Source organism: Abramis brama (genome assembly GCF_963993115.1).
Source record: "Abramis brama genome assembly, chromosome: 23".
NCBI classification, from domain to species: Eukaryota; Metazoa; Chordata; class Actinopteri; order Cypriniformes; family Leuciscidae; genus Abramis; species Abramis brama.
The window spans coordinates 27980049-28000175 of NC_139985.1; the positions used below are offsets into that span (position 1 = coordinate 27980049).

The 20127-nt window shown below is 37.7% G+C and overlaps 1 protein-coding gene across 1 annotated transcript; it reads left to right on the top strand.

The window, feature by feature from the left end:
* Window positions 1-1763: 1763 nt before the first annotated feature.
* On the top strand, window positions 1764-17742 carry LOC311074657 (uncharacterized protein). The gene is made up of 14 exons (XM_084101395.1): window positions 1764-1845; window positions 4609-4780; window positions 4901-4989; window positions 5125-5279; window positions 5368-5424; window positions 5568-5726; window positions 5845-5992; window positions 6108-6292; window positions 6424-6517; window positions 7791-8025; window positions 8329-8375; window positions 8509-8602; window positions 12138-15478; window positions 15600-17742. The coding sequence occupies exons 3-10, from the start codon at window positions 4906-4908 to the stop codon at window positions 7836-7838; spliced, it is 930 nt and encodes a 309-aa protein (XP_083957521.1). The 5' UTR covers window positions 1764-1845; window positions 4609-4780; window positions 4901-4905; the 3' UTR covers window positions 7839-8025; window positions 8329-8375; window positions 8509-8602; window positions 12138-15478; window positions 15600-17742.
* Window positions 17743-20127: the final 2385 nt, after the last annotated feature.

Genomic DNA, 20127 nt, shown 5'->3' on the forward strand with positions numbered 1-20127 from the left:
GTCACTCCACCTGCCCTTACGAAACCCTCCGTCACTCCACCTGCCCTTACGAGACCCTCCGTCACTCCACCTGCCCTCCACCTGCCCTTACGAGTCCCTCCGTCACTCCACCTGCCCTTACGAGACCCTCCGTCACTCCACCTGCCCTTACGAGACCCTCCGTCACTCCACCTGCCCTTACGAAACCCTCCGTCACTCCACCTGCCCTTACGAGTCCCTCCGTCACTCCACCTGCCCTTACGAGTCCCTCCGTCACTCCACCTGCCCTTACGAGACCCTCCGTCACTCCACCTGCCCTCCACCTGCCCTTACGAGACCCTCCGTCACTCCACCTGCCCTTACGAGACCCTCCGTCACTCCACCTGCCCTTACGAGACCCTCCGTCACTCCACCTGCCCTTACGAAACCCTCCGTCACTCCACCTGCCCTTACGAGTCCCTCCGTCACTCCACCTGCCCTTACGAAACCCTCCGTCACTCCACCTGCCCTTACGAGTCCCCCGTCACTCCACCTGCCCTTACGAGTCCCTCCGTCACTCCACCTGCCCTTACGAGACCCTCCGTCACTCCACCTGCCCTTACGAGACCCTCCGTCACTCCACCTGCCCTTACGAAACCCTCCGTCACTCCACCTGCCCTTACGAGTCCCTCCGTCACTCCACCTGCCCTTACGAGACCCTCCGTCACTCCACCTGCCCTTACGAGACCCTCCGTCACTCCACCTGCCCTTATTGCCTCAGATTGTGAAGCACAACACATCACGCAACAACCTCAGTGCCTTCAGCCTACATACATGATTGTAGTTTCAATAAAGCTTTATTTCATGTGTTGACTTGTTTATGCATTTGTTTATTGGGTGATGGTGACTTTGATTCATTCTTTTACTAATTTACTGTAAAAAACATTGTTGTCAGTAAATAAAATATAATTATTTAATTAATGCTTTATTTATTGTTTGAATGAAAATGTAGATATGTTCACTATGTACACATCTAGAGTGTATTCATGCATAGCTATTTCATATGACATACATATAAATGATACTTTACCAAAGATAAATTTTTCGCATATAAAATCAACAGTTTTCTCCAAAGGCGAATCTTTGCACAGCTGCCCTTTGTGCAGACATTCCAAATGCTGAGGAAAACCATTCTAGGTAGAGCTGTCAAGTTACTGATGTTATGAGAGATATATCTATATATATATCTATATATATCTATATCTATATCTATATATATATATATATATATATATATCATGGGTTTGCATACATAATATGAAATTTTATACACAGGAAAAAATAACCTACAAGGTTGAATATCTTAATATATATTTTCTTAAATAATTAATTATAATGCATTTTTTGTTATTTATAGGCCTGAGGGATGAAAAGAGTTAAATTCAACAAGAAAAAGAGGACAACAATGCAGTAATTGCCACCTTTGCTTGTGGTTGAAAATGTTTGGATATAAAATAAAGAAATTAGCAACATATTCAAGAGATGACAATTTTGAGATTTCGTAATAAAAATAAATAATATCGTTAAGGATAAAACGGTGGGTCACATTAGTAGGGTTAAATATAAGAAATTAAATCAACCCTATATGTATTCACAAAATAAATGGGCAGCAGTTTCTTCAAAAAGACCACAAAATGAGCAAGTTTAATCAATATCAAGATATTTACAGATAGATGAATTAAACGTGTCGTTCAAATCTTTTAAGTTGTTGCGCGTGTGATAACGCGTCGTAGGTCACATGATAACGTCAACATGGCAGATGTCCGGTTCGTATTCATACTCAACGAGATCTGGCTATAAAGTACCTACTCTTTTAGCGCTCGTTAAGTAAGTACTTATTGAAATTAAGTACCTAAGTTACTCATTGAGTATGCGGTTTTGAACGCAGCCTGTAACTTCTCGCCTTATTAGACATTCCTAGTACACACACATCCAAGGCGATTCACACACGTGAATGACGATTTGCACATTCACATTCAAGGATAAACTCAGGGCCGGCGCTAGCCATTTGGGTGCCCTAAGCACAAATGCTTGGCGATGCCCCCGCTCCCCCAACCAACAAACACCAAAGGAATAACAACCATTCCGATTTTCTTAGTTAGGTTCTCTTTACTTCCAAAATAACTGCTGCAAAGAAATAATTTTACATTAACAATGGCACCAAACATGAAAAGAAATAAATAATATAAAGGTTAAAATTATAAATTCCAAATACCACCACAATTACTAAAAACACAGATTTGGAACTGAACAATGTAAACACAGAAAGTTAAAAGTGCAAAGGTCTGATGAGGCACAATATAATAATTCTGTACATAATTTGACAACTCTGTGAATATGAAAATATACAAACACTGAGATTGTGGGGGGGGGGGGGGGGGGGGGTTTCTTCTAATTGCAGTTTCAAAGTTTTTTTTTTTTTAAAAAGAATCAACATGCAGGGCTAAAGCCCCGGATCTTTTGCACTACTAGCGACGCCCCTGGACAGGCATACACGCATAGGCGTAATTTGCGGGTAGGATCATGTCCCCACCACTATTTTCTAAGGTCGATATTGTCCCCACCACTTTTGAAACATCTCGCGGCACGAATGTACCAATACAAACAAACAAAACATCTCCAGTTAACCAGCAGAGCATTCATTTCATTCTTTTTTTAAATAAGAGGCGATCTAACGCTGAAATGTGTTGTTTTTTTAAATCAACTGATCAAAGTGCTCGTTGCCGCTGCGATCAGTGGCGCGGATACTATGTTTGTTTCTGGCTCGCGCACAGCCTTCACTCAGACGCGCGCTTCAATCCGTTGTGGAGACTCTCTATTCGTTCCGGTGCAATTAGAAAACAAAAAGCACAAAAAAGTGTCCCTGCCTGATATACAACCACTGAAAAACATAATCGGTTTTGAAGAAAAAAAAACTATATGAGTGCGGATTAGAACTCAGAACCTCTGATACGCTTGGCAAAAATTCTACCCCTGGACCACTTAAATACACGCTTAATTTTCGTCGGATCAACATATAATAGGCCTCATTGAACGACCACTTAAACTCAATCAATGTACTATTTAAATCGATGGTAGTGTTATATCTGTTTTATGATTAAGCATTGCGTCCGTCCCCGCCCACCCTCTCCCATCCCATAATCGCATAATCGAACAGACCACTGGGAGGTGGGGAGGGGGGGCACCAGAGGGAGACTGGCACAGGAGATTCACCTTTTTCTCGACTAATTTGGTCTAGGCCTATATTAGTTTTGTATTGCTTTTGTATATTAACATGCTTTAGACATATTTTATTTGTTATTTATACTAGTAGCCTATTGTGAAGATTTTTCACGACCCAGATTTTTTGGTGCCCCCCCCAAGCACTTGGTGCCCTACGCGCAGTGCGTGATGTGCGTGTGCGGAGCGCCGGCCCTGGATAAACTCGTACATTTTAAACATTCAAAGGTTTTTGTGCACAGTTGTATTTCTACGAATTGTGTTTTGCATTTGTGAAATATATTTTACGAATATATAATTTTATTTTGTGAATTGATTTTTGGGTACGTGAATTAGGTTTCATGCATGTTAAATTGTCTACGCATGTATCATGTTTGTTGCGTGAATTATTAATGAGAGAAACGGCTTATGTCTACCGAGGTGGGCTAATATATCATACATGCAGGGCCGTTTCTAGCCTTTTTGGCACCCTAGGCAAGATTCCTATTGAATATTTTACATTACACTATAGTATAGGAAAATTACAATACATTTGTCCATGTACATTTCTTCACTTGCAAGAAATAAACCCTTGAGCTTTTATTTTGGAGAAAACACCAGATCACCATGCTGATCGCATGAGCAAAGTGCGCACTTTTCTTTAAATCACGCAGCACAAACAGAATGCCTATATAGGCTACTTAATTAAAGTCTTGTGCTGTTTTATAAAGGCACAAAGCCATATCACAATTTCAATTTTAGTTCGTTGACAAAATATAACGCTAGAGACCTTATGTTAGGCTATACATTTTACATCTCATGTGTTGGGAAAAGGGAGAAGAGCGGGTTCGGCAAAAGGCGGATTCGAACTCGGGTCGAACCAAAGTCCTTTTTTCTCTGGTCGAACGCATCAAAAGCTACTTTCAAGCACCTCACACCTTACGACCTATGCCACTGTAGATATTTAGTGGTGGGCGTCTTTTTTCCAAAAAGACAGGCACTTAGTGCAAATATACGCTCCATTATCGGAAATGTAAAAAAATAAGGATTTTTCTTCCACTCGCTTGGGCGAGAAAAAAATCTCTTGGTGTGGTGGGGGGCTCTCACTGGCGCCCCCCAGCTGTTTGCGCCCTAGGCGACCGCCTAGTTTGTCTATGCCTAGAAACGGCCCTGCATACATGCGTGTGTTTATGTCGAATTGGATAAATTGACAAATAAATTGAGAACCCTGTGTATTGTATTTTTTTGTAGACACAAAATATTAATAGGCATTATCTAATTCACATTCCTCTCATGGACTTCTTGTGGAAACCATATAAACACAGGTCATTCTCTCTTTTAAAATTTTAAATCAAAACAATAATCCTATTCTTGCATTTCTGCGCACTGAAGCGCTGCTGTGTGACGTCATCGGAATGCTTTCTATCCGACACGTCACAGAACTGCAGGCTCTGTCTGTTTCCAGATCTGTGTACAAGTACAGTTGAATTGCACATTAGAGCTTAAAAGTCCACGATCTCCAAGCGACCGCAGTCTGTCAGGCTTCCTCCGGTCTCTGCCAGAGGTGAGCTAGTCCAGCAATCTGAAACCGGTTTCCTACATTTTAATTCAAAACATATCACTTGAATATGAAGTAAACATAAGTTCCTTCATGAGAACCATATTAACGTGATGTTTTACACAGATCAGATGAAGATGGCGACTCCAATTATATCTGGCAGCAGGGATGTGCACCGCAGGGCTGAGCTTATTGTACAAAACATTAACCATGCAGTAAGTGAATTTTGTATCTTCTGATTATTTCAGTTCAAATGAATATGACATTTTGAAATATGAAATACTGTATCTACTGCTTGTAAATTATGTGGACTAAGTTTTTATTTTGTGTGTTCTCTCTTTCTTTATCAGGCTGCTTTAGTGTATCGTAAAGACGACCATCATATACCTCAGAAGGAAAGTGCCATATCTGAAAGAGAGCTGAAGGAAGAAAATAATCGGGACAACTTTAAGGCCAATCTTGAACCCGGTTTAAAAGTGCCGAATGCACCAAAGGCCAAAAAAGCGTAATTACTTTTACTTCATTGTTAAATGATTTGTAAATAATCCATCTATTAGATTGCCAGACACTGATTTTTTTTCGTCATGTTTCAGGGCTCGGGATGTGAACAGGGCACAGCTAAAAACAGAAGAACGTAAAGCTCTTGAAAGGTCAGCAAAATAGTACTGTCATGCCAATGTGCACAATTTATGTTTTTCTATTTTTGCATATGTATATGTTGCATATGCACACTGAAGATACTGCTTATGATAACATTATTCATAGCCATCGCTGTTACTGTAATCTGTTTCAGAAAAGTCTGTGAACCTAAAGAAGAAAGTGAAGAGCTGGTTTTGACAGAACCTGAAGAGTCCGAGGAAGAGTCAAAAGAAGATGTAACGTTGGAATATCTGGACATCGTGGACCAAAAGGAACTGAACATCAAGCGCTATCAGTATAAAATGGAAAAGATGTAAGTTTCTTGTGCACAACCATGGGTTTGATTTCTTCACATTCTCTTATCTAATCTGTGGGAAGTCTGGGAACTGAAGACAGTAACAGTGTTTGACCCTCTTTTTGTTTTTGTGCAGGAAAGAGAAGATAGACGGCTTTAAACATCAGAGAGATCGCTTGAGAGAAACACAGTTGATGAACAGTAACCTCACAGAACAAAAGCAAGAGCAACTAAAATACCTAGAGGAGATCTCCAAATCTGGCAAAATCTCTTTAAAAGATATAGTAAGTGCACAACGTGTCCCATCTAAAGCCATCGCAGCATCACATATCCAAATGTAATAAAAGACTACGGCTGATCTGTCACATGTGATCTCATGATTCTGCTTTTGTCTCACAGGTCAGACATTGGTCTAAGAAGATGGCGGAGATTTGCTCGGACAACTTTGGTAATGTCTGCAGCCCTGACTTGCCATTGTTATTGGTGCCATATATAGAAGAACTGAGTTTAGAAATGTTGGAAGATATGACACCTGAGGCACTCCTCAAAAATCAAAAGCAGCTTTTGAAAAACTATGATACATGGTAAGATATAAAAATAAATGTCTTTATGACACAAAGCGATAAAGCTACTGTGATGATCATCAGTGGCTATTATAATTTTATGGTTTGAGTGACCTCTTGATAATCTCACACTTGCTTTCTCTCTTTCACAGTGACAGGATACAGAGCCAAACTAAGATGGAAGCACGGCGAGAGGAACGGAGGCGGAAAAGACGGGAGATAGCTTTTGCTCCTCCAGTGAAAGTAGTAAGTTGCACACAGAACCAGCACTACTTCCCCTGTACTTTTGTCTTGCCCATTAAATATTGTTATATGGATTAGGGGTGGGAGAAAAAATCGATCCATCGATGCATCGCGATTCTCTCTCCAACGATTCTGGATCGATTCTGAGAATTTCAGAATCGATTCTGAGCTTAGTTTTTAATCAGATATGCGATGACGCTGAGTTTGCTTTAGAAACACCCGTAATCTGCTTTCTTCCAATTCCTCACACACATACATACACCAATCAAACTTTCCGTAAAATAATCTTTCATAAGTTCGGAAAGGTTGAAGCGAATTACAAGGACATTCACAGGCTTCATTGCACAGGATGCGCTGTGAGAGACGCGCTTTGTTTGATGTTACGTTACACTTGGAAGCGTGCTGTCTCGCCTTTCGGTATTTTCCTTACAAATGCTCTACGAAGTCATCATTTATGTGGTTTGGAATGCAGTGGACTTGTATGTTTAAAATATGAACCTGACTAACAGAAGGCTGCTTTCAATTTCAAATGCTGACACGCGCGCTTTGTTTGTGTAGACTGCTCGCGCATGCGGCTGTGCGACTCCGTGTAAGTGGTTTAATATACTTGTGCAAAATTAACGTAAACACAGCCAGTTATGTCTTAAGGGATTAAACGGACAGGACAAACCACTTTACTTCTTATATTTCAAAAGAGATCCGTGCGTGAATGCAGCTTAATAGATCTCCTGCAGTCTATGATGTCATAGTAAAAAAACAACAAGTAAAGATGAAGAAAAATCACTCACAGTTCTTGAATGGAAAACGTTGATAATCTTAAATAGGCTACTGAAAGCACTATTTGTTTGTTTGTTATGTTTCTATGCTCCTCTTTATTATTTGCTACTTACTTGTATGTTTTGAAGTTATATTAGTTTAAAATTCTTAACATACAGCTGTTTTAATTTTATTTATTTGTAATTTGTAATTTTTTTTAAAAAAGTACTTAATTACCTATGTAAACTAATGAATTAATAGGGAGGGGAGGGGGGAGGAGTAGATAAAGAATCATTCTGGAATTGGATCGGATCGTGAGGTGACTAAAGATTCCCACCCCTAACATTTACATACTGTGAATCGTTTTTTTGAATCGAGAATCGTTTTTGAATCGAAAATCGATTTTGAATCGAATCTTGAGCCTAAAAATCGATATCGAATCGTGACATTTTCTGAATCGTGCACCCCTAATATGGATCAATAGTGTGATGCTGACTTAAAAATCACGTCTCTATTGCAGACCGGAAAAAAAGCCGATGCCACACTAGCTGGCTTCCAAAGATTATAAAAAAAGAGGAACCAGTGGAAATCAAGAACCTGAAGAATGACGATGTATACAGTGACCTTCAGAACTACTGATCTCCTCCACTGCCTCCAGGCTCCAAGAACAAAAAACAGGACTGGGACTAAAGACAGATGAGGCGAGAGAAAAGGAGATGAAGGATGAAGGGGGACAGAGGGAAGAAAGGAAAAAGGTAGAAAAAACAATTCTTGGTCCAGTGATTGTGGGAACTAGTGCCAGTCTCTCCCAGAGATTGGTGAGATCTGCAAATGGAACGGATCTGTGTCTGTTTCCAGATCTGTGTACAAGTACGGTTGAATTGCACATTAGAGCTTTCTGATCTGTGGTTTCAGATCATAATATTTTACTAGTAGGATTTTGGATCAACGTAGTATTTTAGATCAGAGGATGTATAGCAATACATTGAGCAAGCTCAGGCCCCAGACATGTGTCAGTCCTGCTCAGACTTCACAACCTGTGTCTGTGTGTGCTCCAGGCATTCCTAGACCGAGACCACGGGCAGAAGGCATTGCGACGATGAAGGTAAGAAAGCTATCATAGTATTGAATGTGTTTTTTCAGCCATCATCAGTCATGGTCGTTATTAAAATTAAGTCTGCGTTCATATGTTGAGCATTGTGTTAAGGTGTTTTCTTATTCTTATGTATCGTCAACAGGAGCTCAGTCGTCAGAATAGAATTATTTTGAGAGAAAAGTCCACAATCTCCAGCCGACCGCAGTCTGTCAGGCTTCCTCCGGTCTCTGCCAGAGGTGAGCTAGTCCAGCAATCTATGGAGCTCATAATATGACAAAACGATTTGAATTTGAATTGTGTAAATTTGAATTATTTGCAAGTGTAATCTAACAAAATTGAATTTTAGGTGGTAGTTTAAATAGTTCTGAATTTGATTTTTTTTAAACGAATATTGAACATTTGAAATTTAACAAATTGAAATGTTTTTATGGCTGAGTTTTATAGACATGTATTTTCAAACAGCTAGTTTTTTTGTTCTGAATTCGTATACTGCAAATATTCAGTAAAAAAAAAATACAGATTCAAGTTTTCAAGATGAAGAAATTCGGAACTTCAAATTCAGTTTTCTAAAATTCAAGTTCAAAAATTCAAGTTCAAAAATTCAGATCTTACAGAAAGTAGGTCACAGGTCATCCACAGGGAAGAGTAAAGGATCTCAGATAAGTCGAACAGAGCATTTTGGCTGCACTGCAATAGTTTTCTGCCGCAAACGCGGTGGTGGTTCAAGAGAATCCGTGTATCTTTCGTTCAGTCGTTTTTTATTTAATATTAAGAGTAGAAAAATGAGAAAACAGCTTGAGTATTAGATTTCTAATATTCCAGAAATAATAGACCGCTGCAGCAGTTGCACGGAGCTTACAAAACTTAACGCGTGTATTGCAACTATAGGCTACATTTAATTTTCTCATCAAACAACTAGACTAACGAATGGCTCGGTACAACAGAAGAGCCTAGAAAGGGCTTTTTCTCTGTGTAGACCAGCAGTTGGTCTGAATTTGCTATAACCTATAGCCTATTTTCCGGACTGTATAGGCTAAGTCACGTTTTATCATGAAACACGTTAAATAATCTAAATGTTGACTTTCAAAAGTAGGCGCGCCAAGAAGGCTATTCTCTGTATTTTGGTTCATTTTTGGTGAGCGCCAGAAAGATCTAAAGAGACCGAGACGCGCTAAAGCAGCGCATCATGTTGTTTTATTTATTTTTCAATGACATGATATTTTGTAGTCATTTTGAATGTACACAAATAAAAATATACATTTTACTGTTTCGAATGATGTCATATTATCTGTATGACTATAAATAACAGCAGTGGAACAAATCCAAGAGATGGCGCTCGCGCATCGCGCTCTCACACAACATAGTATCAGTTCTGGCGTTGCTTCATATCGCAGACTGTTCATTATCAAAATGAAACACAATCAACCAAACATATAAAAAGTTATTCTGCCTAATTTAATTGGTCTGTTGTACAATATAAAGGGCAAGCTGTGCCGCACACAGTCCTACTTGTTATTCCAAACATTTACCTTGCTGTGAAGACGCTGATTTAACCTGGACTCGACTGAAGTATGAAGCCTTCTTTATATTAATAGTTAGCATCCACATGTTACATTGCAAATATGAAAACTTTTGACTGAATGAGAGATGCGCGACCGTTTCGATTTAAATAAATTTGTTTAGGCTTGGCGTTTAAAATAGGCTAAATGTTGTTTGTAATAAAGGGCACAGTATAGGCTATTTTTATAGTCTATGTAGCCTATATTATTTTATTATACATGGCTACTTATTTTTCATTCTTGTTGTTTTCTGCATTCATTTGTCATACAGTAAGGGAAAGTAAAATAGGCAAAACATAGCCTACATGTTAACAGTGTTTATCATGTAAATGTTGTATTTTATTTACAGGTCTTTTACACTATTGCTGAATAGGCTAATATTAAAATGTTTTTATTTATTTTTTATGACGCGTTTCTCTCTCAACATGATCCGGTGTGACTTGCACTCATGTGCATGCGACTTATTTTCTGGCAAATATGGTCAGTTAAAAATGTTGCTGTATTATTACAAAATGCATAGAGTGGAGACCATTTCGGCAAAAAAAAAAAAAAAATTTTTTTTTGGAAGTTTAGTTGCCAGAGAAAATAACACACCGTTTTCTTTAACATCAATTGATACTCAATATTAAATAAATAAATAAATATAATGTCAGAGAATGCACAAAGCGCATCCTTTTGAGATGTAAATTATAATACATTTTAACACACAAGGCCTACATCATAAAACTCAGAAGATTTTGTATTTTAATATATTATATTATAATACAAATAAAAAGGCGTCATACTTCAGTCGAGTCCCAAAATACACGTAGGCATATAGGCTAAATCAGCGTCTTCACAGCAAGGTAAATGTTTGGAATAACAAGTAGGACTGTGTGCGGCACAGCTTGCCCTTTATATTGTACAACAGACCAATTAAATTAGGCAGAATAACTTTTTATATGTTTGGTTGATTGTGTTTCATTTTGATAATGAACAGTCTGCGATATGAAGCAACGCCAGAACTGATACTATGTTGTGTGAGAGCGCGATGCGCGAGCGCCATCTCTTGGATTTGTTCCACTGCTGTTATTTATAGTCATACAGATAATATGACATCATTCGAAACAGTAAAATGTATATTTTTATTTGTGTACATTCAAAATGACTACAAAATATCATGTCATTGAAAAATAAATAAAACAACATGATGCGCTGCTTTAGCGCGTCTCGGTTTCTTTAGATCTTTCTGGCGCTCACCAAAAATGAACCAAAATACAGAGAATAGCCTTCTTGGCGCGCCTACTTTTGAAAGTCAACATTTAGATTATTTAACGTGTTTCATGATAAAACGTGACTTAGCCTATACAGTCCGGAAAATAGGCTATAGGTTATAGCAAATTCAGACCAACTGCTGGTCTACACAGAGAAAAAGCCCTTTCTAAGCTCTTCTGTTGTACCGAGCCATTCGTTAGTCTAGTTGTTTGATGAGAAAATTAAATGTAGCCTATAGTTGCAATACACGCGTTAAGTTTTGTAAGCTCCGTGCAACTGCTGCAGCGGTCTATTATTTCTGGAATATTAGAAATCTAATACTCAAGCTGTTTTCTAATTTTTCTACTCTTAATATTAAATAAAAAACGACTGAATGAAAGATACACGGATTCTCTTGAACCACCACCGCGTTTGCGGCAGAAAACTATTGCAGTGCAGCCAAAATGCTCTGTTCAACTTATCTGAGATCCTTTACTCTTCCCTGTGGATGACCTGTGACCTACTTTCTGTAAGATCTGAATTTTTGAACTTGAATTTTAGAAAACTGAATTTGAAGTTCCGAATTTCTTCATCTTGAAAACTTGAATCTGTATTTTTTTTAACTGAATATTTGCAGTATACGAATTCAGAACAAAAAAACTAGCTGTTTGAATATACATGTCTATAAAATTCAGCCATAAAAACATTTAAATTTGTTAAATTTCAAATGTTCAATATTCGTTTAAAAAAAAATCAAATTCAGAACTATTTAAACTACCACCTAAAATTCAATTTTGTTAGATTACACTTGCAAATAATTCAAATTTACACAATTCAAATTCAAATCGTTTTGTCATATTATGAGCTCCATAGCAATCTGAAACCGGTTTCCTACATTTTAATTCAAAACATATCACTTGAATATGAAGTAAACATAAGTTCCTTCATGAGAACCATATTAACGTGATGTTTTACACAGATCATCTACCAGCTCAGAGGAAGATGGCGACTCCAGTTATATTTGGCATCAGGGCTGTGCAACGCAAGGCTGAGCTTATACGAAACATTAAGTGAATTTTATATATTCTGATTGTTTTAGTTCAAATTAATATGAAATTTTGAAATATTGTCACCTTCCTAAAATAACTGCCTAAGTCATTTGATCATCAATTATTTTAGGAAGGTGACAATATGAAATATCTACTGCTTGTGAATTGTGTGGAGAAGGTTTTCTTTTGTGTGTTCTCTCTTTTTCTTTCTGTTTTTTATTTAGCGAATCGTAAAGAGGGCCATCATATACCACAGAAGGAAAGTGCCATATCTGAAAGAGAGATCTGAAATTAGATCTCATACTTCAAAAGCACTTATTGTTAATGATATGATTACAGACTATAACCTAGATGTGCTGTGTTTGACAGAAACCTGTCTAAAACCAAACGATTACATTACTTTAAATGAGTCCACCCCTCAAGATTACTGTTATAAACATGAACCTCGTCTGAAAGGCAAAGGGGGAGGTGTTGCTGTAATTTATAGTAATATTTTTAGAATTACTAAGAAGTCTAGTTTCAAATATAATTCTTTTGAAGTGTTGGTGCTTAATATAGCAATATATAGTGTAAATGATAAATCACCTTAGAGATGCCGTCGAAATTCTGCAGCAGAGCGAAGACACCTCAGATCATTATCTAGTCTCGTGTAAACTTAATTTAGCCAAGGCTGCAAAGCCGACTCCGTGTTACAAATATGTTAGATCTATCACTTCTGCCACTAAAGATTGCTTTATTAATAATCTTCCTGATCAGTTTAATCATCTCAGCATCCCGGATAGCTTAGAAGAACTCGATATTGCGACAGAAACTTTTACCTCTCTCTTTTCCAGCACTTTAGACACAGTTGCTCCGTTGCGCTTAAAGAAGATTAAAGAAAATAGTCCAACGCCGTGGTACAACGAGCACACTCAGGCACTTAAGAGAGCAGCCAGAAAAATGGAGCGCAACTGGAAGAAAACAAAACTAGAGGTATTTCGGATTTCATGGAAGGAGTTTTAATTACTTACATTTACTTACTCAATTACTTACAGAGAGGCCTTAAAAGCTGCTAGATCTGCTTATTTTTCAACCCTATTAGAAGAAAATAAACAAAACCCTAGGTATTTATTTGAAACAGTGGCTAAACTAACTAAAAAGAAAGCTTCAACCCCAGAAGTTTCCAAGCAGCACAGCAGTAATGACTTTATGAACTTCTTCACTTGTAAGATTGATAATATCAGGGACAAAATTATAACTATGCAACCGTCTACTACAGTATCACATCAGGCAGTGCATTGTAGTCTCCCTGAGGAAATTTTTTATTCATTTATTGCTAGAGGAGAAGAAGAATTTAGCAAATTCTTTAATTCATCTAAATCAACAACATGTATGTTAGACCCTATTCCAACTAAGCTACTGAAAGAGATGCTTCCAGAGGTCATAGATCCTCTTCTTAATATCATTAATTCATCTTTGTCATTAGGATACATACCAAAAACCTTTAAGCTGGCTATGATTAAACCGCTTGTTAAAAAAACGCAACTTGATCCTACAGAATTAGTCAATTACAGGCCGATCTCCAATCTACCTTTTCTGTCAAAGATACTAGAAAAAGCGGTATCCTCACAACTGTGTTCCTTTCTTGATAGAAATAAGATCTGCGAGGATTTTCAGTCAAGATTTAGACCGTACCATAGTACTGAGACAGCTCTCAGAGTCACAAATGATTTGCTCTTATCATCCGATCGTGGTTGTATCTCTCTATTAGTGTTACTCGATCTTAGTGCTGCATTTGATACTATTGACCACAACATTCTTTTAAATAGACTCGAAAATTATGTTGGCATTAGTGGAATTGCATTAGCATGGTTTAAATCATACTTATCTGACCGTTATCAGTTTGTAGCAGTAAATGAAGAGATGTCTTACAGAGCACAACTTCAGTATGGCGTACCACAAGGCTCAGTACTAGGACCATTGCTTTTCACTCTGTACATGCTACCCTTGGGAAATATCATTAGGAAACAGCTTTCACTGTTATGCCAATGATACTCAGCTCTATATTTTGTCAAAACCTAATGAAACTTACCAATTCACAAAATTAACGGAATGCATAGCTGATATAAAAAAATTGGATGACTAGTAATTTCCTACTACTTAATTCTGAAAAAACAGAGATTCTAATTTTTGGACAAAAAGCTCCCACACGTAATAATCTAGAATACTGTCTAACACTTGATGGCTGCTCTGTCAAGTCTTCGTCGTCGGTTAGGAACCTGGGTGTGCTCTTTGATACCAGTCTTTCATTTGAAAGTCACGTGTCTAGTATCTGTAAAACCGCATTTTTCCATCTGAAAAATATATCTAAATTACATCATATGCTCTCATTGACAAATGCGGAACAATTAGTTCATGCGTTCATGACCCCAAGGCTAGATTATTGTAATGCTCTACTGGCTGGTTGCCCTGCACGCTTAATAAACAAATTACAGCTAGTTCAAAACGCAGCAGCTCGAGTTCTTACTAGAACCAGGAAGTATGACCATATTAGCCCAGTTCTGTCAACACTGCATTGGCTGCCTATTAAACATCGCATACATTTTAAAATATTGCTGATTACTTACAAAGCACTAAACGGTTTAGCTCCGCAGTACTTGAGCGAGCTCTTAACGCATTATAGTCCTTCACGTCTATTGAGATCTCAAAATTTCGGCCAGTTGATAATACCTAGAATATCAAAGTCGACTGCTGGCGGTAGATCCTTTTCCTATTTAGCACCAAAACTTTGGAACAGTCTTCCTAACATTGTCCGGGAAGCAGACACACTCTGTCAGTTCAAAGCTAGATTAAAGACGCATCTCTTTGACCTAGCATTCACATAATACATTATAGACTTCTATAATTCAATGTTAGGCTGCATAGATCAGGTCAGCCGGAACACGGAACACGGAACACTTCCCATAAATCCTGATATACTCATTACATCATAAGAAGAATGGCATCTACGCTAATTTTAGTGTCTTTGTTTATCCCGAGGTTTTCCCGCAGCCTGCCGTATCCAGATCTGATGAAGGACCTTCGCCTGGACCCGATGACAACGCAGTGCTGAAGTGCCAACTAGTCTCTCCCTTTGGAGGATCCCTTTACCACTCTACAGATAAAGCTTTGTCGGAAAAAATTTGTCAACAGGAGCTCGGTCGTCAGAATAGAATTATTATGAGAGAAAAGTCCACAATCTCCAGCCGACCGCAGTCTGTCAGGCTTCCTCCGATCTATGTCTCTGCCAGAGGTGAGCTAGTCTAGCAATTTGAAACCGGTTTCCTACATTTTTAATTCAAAACATATCACTTGAATATGAAGTAAACATAAGTTCCTTCATGAGAACCATATTAACGTGATGTTTTACACAGATCACCTACCAGCTCAGAGGAAGATGGCGACTCCAATTATATTTGGCATCAGGGCTGTGCAACGCAAGGCTGAGCTTATACGAAACATTAAGTGAATTTTATATATTCTGATTGTTTTAGTTCAAATTAATATGAAATTTTGAAATATTGTCACCTTCCTAAAATAATTGCCTAAGTCATTTGATCATCAATTATTTTAGGAAGGTGACAATATGAAATATCTACTGCTTGTGAATTGTGTGGAGAAGGTTTTCTTTTGCGTGTTCTCTCTTTTTCTTTCTGTTTTTTATTTAGCGAATCGTAAAGAGGGCCATCATATACCACAGAAGGAAAGTGCCATATCTGAAAGAGAGATCTGAAATTAGATCTCATACTTCAAAAGCACTTATTGTTTTTTTTTTTGTTTTTTTTTATTTATTTTTTTTTGTTGTTTTTTTTTATTTTTATTTTTTATTTTTTTTATTATTATACAGTACATAAGGTAAACACAGAACACAACAACAGAACACAAAAACAACAATAAAACAGCAGTAATAATAACAGTAAAAAAAAAAAAAAAAAAAAAAAAAAAAAAACCAGCAACGACAAATAATAATAGTAATATGTAGAAGTATTAAATAGTATTTAAATAGTAATAGCATGTATAATAATAATGATAATAATAATATTTTGTTAAAAGCACTTATTGTTAATGATATGATTACAGACTATAACCTAGATGTGCTGTGTTTGACAGAAACCTGTCTAAAACCAAACGATTACATTACTTTAAATGAGTCCACCCCTCAAGATTACTGTTATAAACATGAACCTCGTCTGAAAGGCAAAGGGGGAGGTGTTGCTGTAATTTATAGTAATATTTTTAGAATTACGAAGAAGTCTAGTTTCAAATATAATTCTTTTGAAGTGTTGGTGCTTAATATAGCAATATATAGTGTAAATGATAAATCACCTTAGAGATGCCGTCGAAATTCTGCAGCAGAGCGAAGACACCTCAGATCATTATCTAGTCTCGTGTAAACTTAATTTAGCCAAGGCTGCAAAGCCGACTCCGTGTTACAAATATGTTAGATCTATCACTTCTGCCACTAAAGATTGCTTTATTAATAATCTTCCTGATCAGTTTAATCATCTCAGCATCCCGGATAGCTTAGAAGAACTCGATATTGCGACAGAAACTTTTACCTCTCTCTTTTCCAGCACTTTAGACACAGTTGCTCTGTTGCGCTTAAAGAAGATTAAAGAAAATAGTCAAATGCCGTGGTACAACGAGCACACTCAGGCCCTTAAGAGAGCAGCCAGAAAAATGGAGCGCAACTGGAAGAAAACAAAACTAGAGGTATTTCGGATTTCATGGAAGGAGAGCTCAATTACTTACAGAGAGGCCTTAAAAGCTGCTGGATCTGCTTATATTTCAACCCTATTAGAAGAAAATAAACAAAACCCTAGGTATTTATTTGAAACAGTGGCTAAACTAACGAAAAAGAAAGCCTCAACCCCAGAAGTTTCCAAGCAGCACAGCAGTAATGACTTTATGAACTTCTTCACTTATAAGATTGATAATATCAGGGACAAAATTATAACTATGGAACCGTCTACTACAGTATCACATCAGGCAGTGCATTGTAGTCTCCCTGAGGAAAAATTTGATTCATTCATTGCTAGAGGAGAAGAATAATTCTTTAAACTCGTTAAATCATCTAAATCGACAACATGTATGTTAGACCCTATACCGACTAAGCTACTGAAAGAGATGCTTCCAGAGGTCATAGATCCTCTTCTTACTATCATCAATTCATCTTTGTCATTAGGATACTTACCAAAAACTTTTAAGCTGGCTATGATTAAACCGCTTGTTAAAAAAACGCATCTTGATCCTACAGAATTAGTCAATTACAGGCCGATCTTGAATCTACCTTTTCTGTCAAAGATACTAGAAAAAGCGGTATCCTCACAACTATGTTCCTTTCTTGAAAGAAATGATATCTGCGAGGATTTTCAGTCAAGATTTAGACCGTACCATAGTACTGAGACAGCTCTCATTAGAGTCACAAATGATTTGCTCTTATCATCCGATCGTGGTTGTATCTCGCTATTAGTGTTACTCGATCTTAGTGCTGCATTTGACACTATTGACCACAACATTCTTTTAAATAGACTCGAAAATTATGTTGGCATTAGTGGAATTGCACTAGCATGGTTTAAATCATACTTATCTGACCGTTATCAGTTTGTAGCAGTAAATTAAGAGATGTCTCATCGATCACAAGTTCAGTATGGCGTACCACAAGGCTCAGTACTAGGACCATTGCTTTTCACTCTGTACATGCTACCATTAGGAGATATCATTAGGAAGCATGGAATTAGTTTTCACTGTTATGCCGATGATACTCAGCTCTATATTTCTTCACGCCCAGAGGAAACTACTTAATTCTAAAAAAAACAGAGATTCTAATTATTGGACAAAAAACGTCCTCACGTAATAATCTAGAATACTGTCTAAAACTTGATGGCTGCTCTTTCAAGTCTTCGTCGTCAGTTATGGTGTCGTGATAGCGGCCCCTAAGTTAATAACTAACGATCGTTGCGACGGAAGTGAATCAATCAAACTAACTTTAGCTGAACAATAACTTTATTCTAGAGCTGCTATAAAGCCAAAACAATCTCTGTTACTTTAATTTCCTATTATCAATGTTACCGACTAAAGATTGCTTTATAAATAATCTTCCTGATCAGTTTAATCATCTCAGCATCCCGGATAGCTTAGAAGAACTCGATATTGCGACAGAAACTTTTACCTCTCTCTTTTCCAGCACTTTAGACACAGTTGCTCCGTTGCGCTTAAAGAAGATTAAAGAAAATAGTCAAACGCCGTGGTACAACGAGCACACTCAGGCACTTAAGAGAGCAGCCAGAAAAATGGAGCGCAACTGGAAGAAAACAAAACTAGAGGTATTTCGGATTTCATGGAAGGAGAGCTCGATTACTTACAGAGAGGCCTTAAAAGCTGCTAGATCTGCTTATTTTTCAACCCTATTAGAAGAAAATAAACAAAACCCTAGGTATTTATTTGAAACAGTGGCTAAACTAACTAAAAAGAAAGCTTCAACCCCAGAAGTTTCCAAGCAGCACAGCAGTAATGACTTTATGAACTTCTTCACTTATAAGATTGATAATATCAGGGACAAAATTATAACTATGCAACCGTCTACTACAGTATCACATCAGGCAGTGCATTGTAGTCTCCCTGAGGAAATTTTTTATTCATTTATTGCTAGAGGAGAAGAAGAATTTAGCAAATTCTTTAATTCATCTAAATCAACAACATGTATGTTAGACCCTATTCCGACTAAGCTACTGAAAGAGATGCTTCCAGAGGTCATAGATCCTCTTCTTAATATCATTAATTCATCTTTGTCATTAGGATACATACCAAAAACCTTTAAGCTGGCTATGATTAAACCGCTTGTTAAAAAACGCAACTTGATCCTACAGAATTAGTCAATTACAGGCCGATCTCCAATCTACCTTTTCTGTCAAAGATACTAGAAAAAGCGGTATCCTCACAACTGTGTTCCTTTCTTGATAGAAATAAGATCTGCGAGGATTTTCAGTCAAGATTTAGACCGTACCATAGTACTGAGACAGCTCTCAGAGTCACAAATGATTTGCTCTTATCATCCGATCGTGGTTGTATCTCTCTATTAGTGTTACTCGATCTTAGTGCTGCATTTGATACTATTGACCACAACATTCTTTTAAATAGACTCGAAAATTATGTTGGCATTAGTGGAATTGCATTAGCATGGTTTAAATCATACTTATCTGACCGTTATCAGTTTGTAGCAGTAAATGAAGAGATGTCTTACAGAGCACAACTTCAGTATGGCGTACCACAAGGCTCAGTACTAGGACCATTGCTTTTCACTCTGTACATGCTACCCTTGGGAAATATCATTAGGAAACAGCTTTCACTGTTATGCCAATGATACTCAGCTCTATATTTTGTCAAAACCTAATGAAACTTACCAATTCACAAAATTAACAGAATGCATAGGTGATATAAAAAAATTCGATGACTAGTAATTTCCTACTACTTACTTCTGAAAAAACAGAGACTTTAATTTTTGGACAAAAAGCTCCCACACGTAATAATCTAGAATACTGTCTAACACTTGATGGCTGCTCTGTCAAGTCTTCGTCGTCGGTTAGGAACCTGGGTGTGCTCTTTGATACCAGTTTTTCATTTGAAAGTCACGTGTCTAGTATCTGTAAAACCGCATTTTTCCATCTTAAAAATATATCTAAATTACAAGATGGGTGTGGCCAGTGTGTATTTAAGGAGGGCTCACAGGCTGAACTCTGGTTTTCATAGTCTGAAGCGCAAAGCTCGTGGCGCGTCACGGCAGGTTACGCAATACTCGTTCCCTCTTCTAGAGAGAACCGAGGTTACATTAGGTAACCGAGTACGTTCTCTTACGAGAGGTTCTTACGCTTCGGGAACCCATTGTCAACGCCGTGCGCGCCG

Bases quoted from the DNA above. Each gene is read 5' to 3' on its own strand.
- LOC311074657 (XM_084101395.1), top strand. From the start codon at position 4,906: ATGAAGATGGCGACTCCAATTATATCTGGCAGCAGGGATGTGCACCGC. The intron at 5,425-5,567 runs GTCAGCAAAATA...AATCTGTTTCAG, and splicing joins GAACGTAAAGCTCTTGAAAG to AAAAGTCTGTGAACCTAAAG. The intron at 6,293-6,423 runs GTAAGATATAAA...TCTCTTTCACAG, and splicing joins TTGAAAAACTATGATACATG to TGACAGGATACAGAGCCAAA.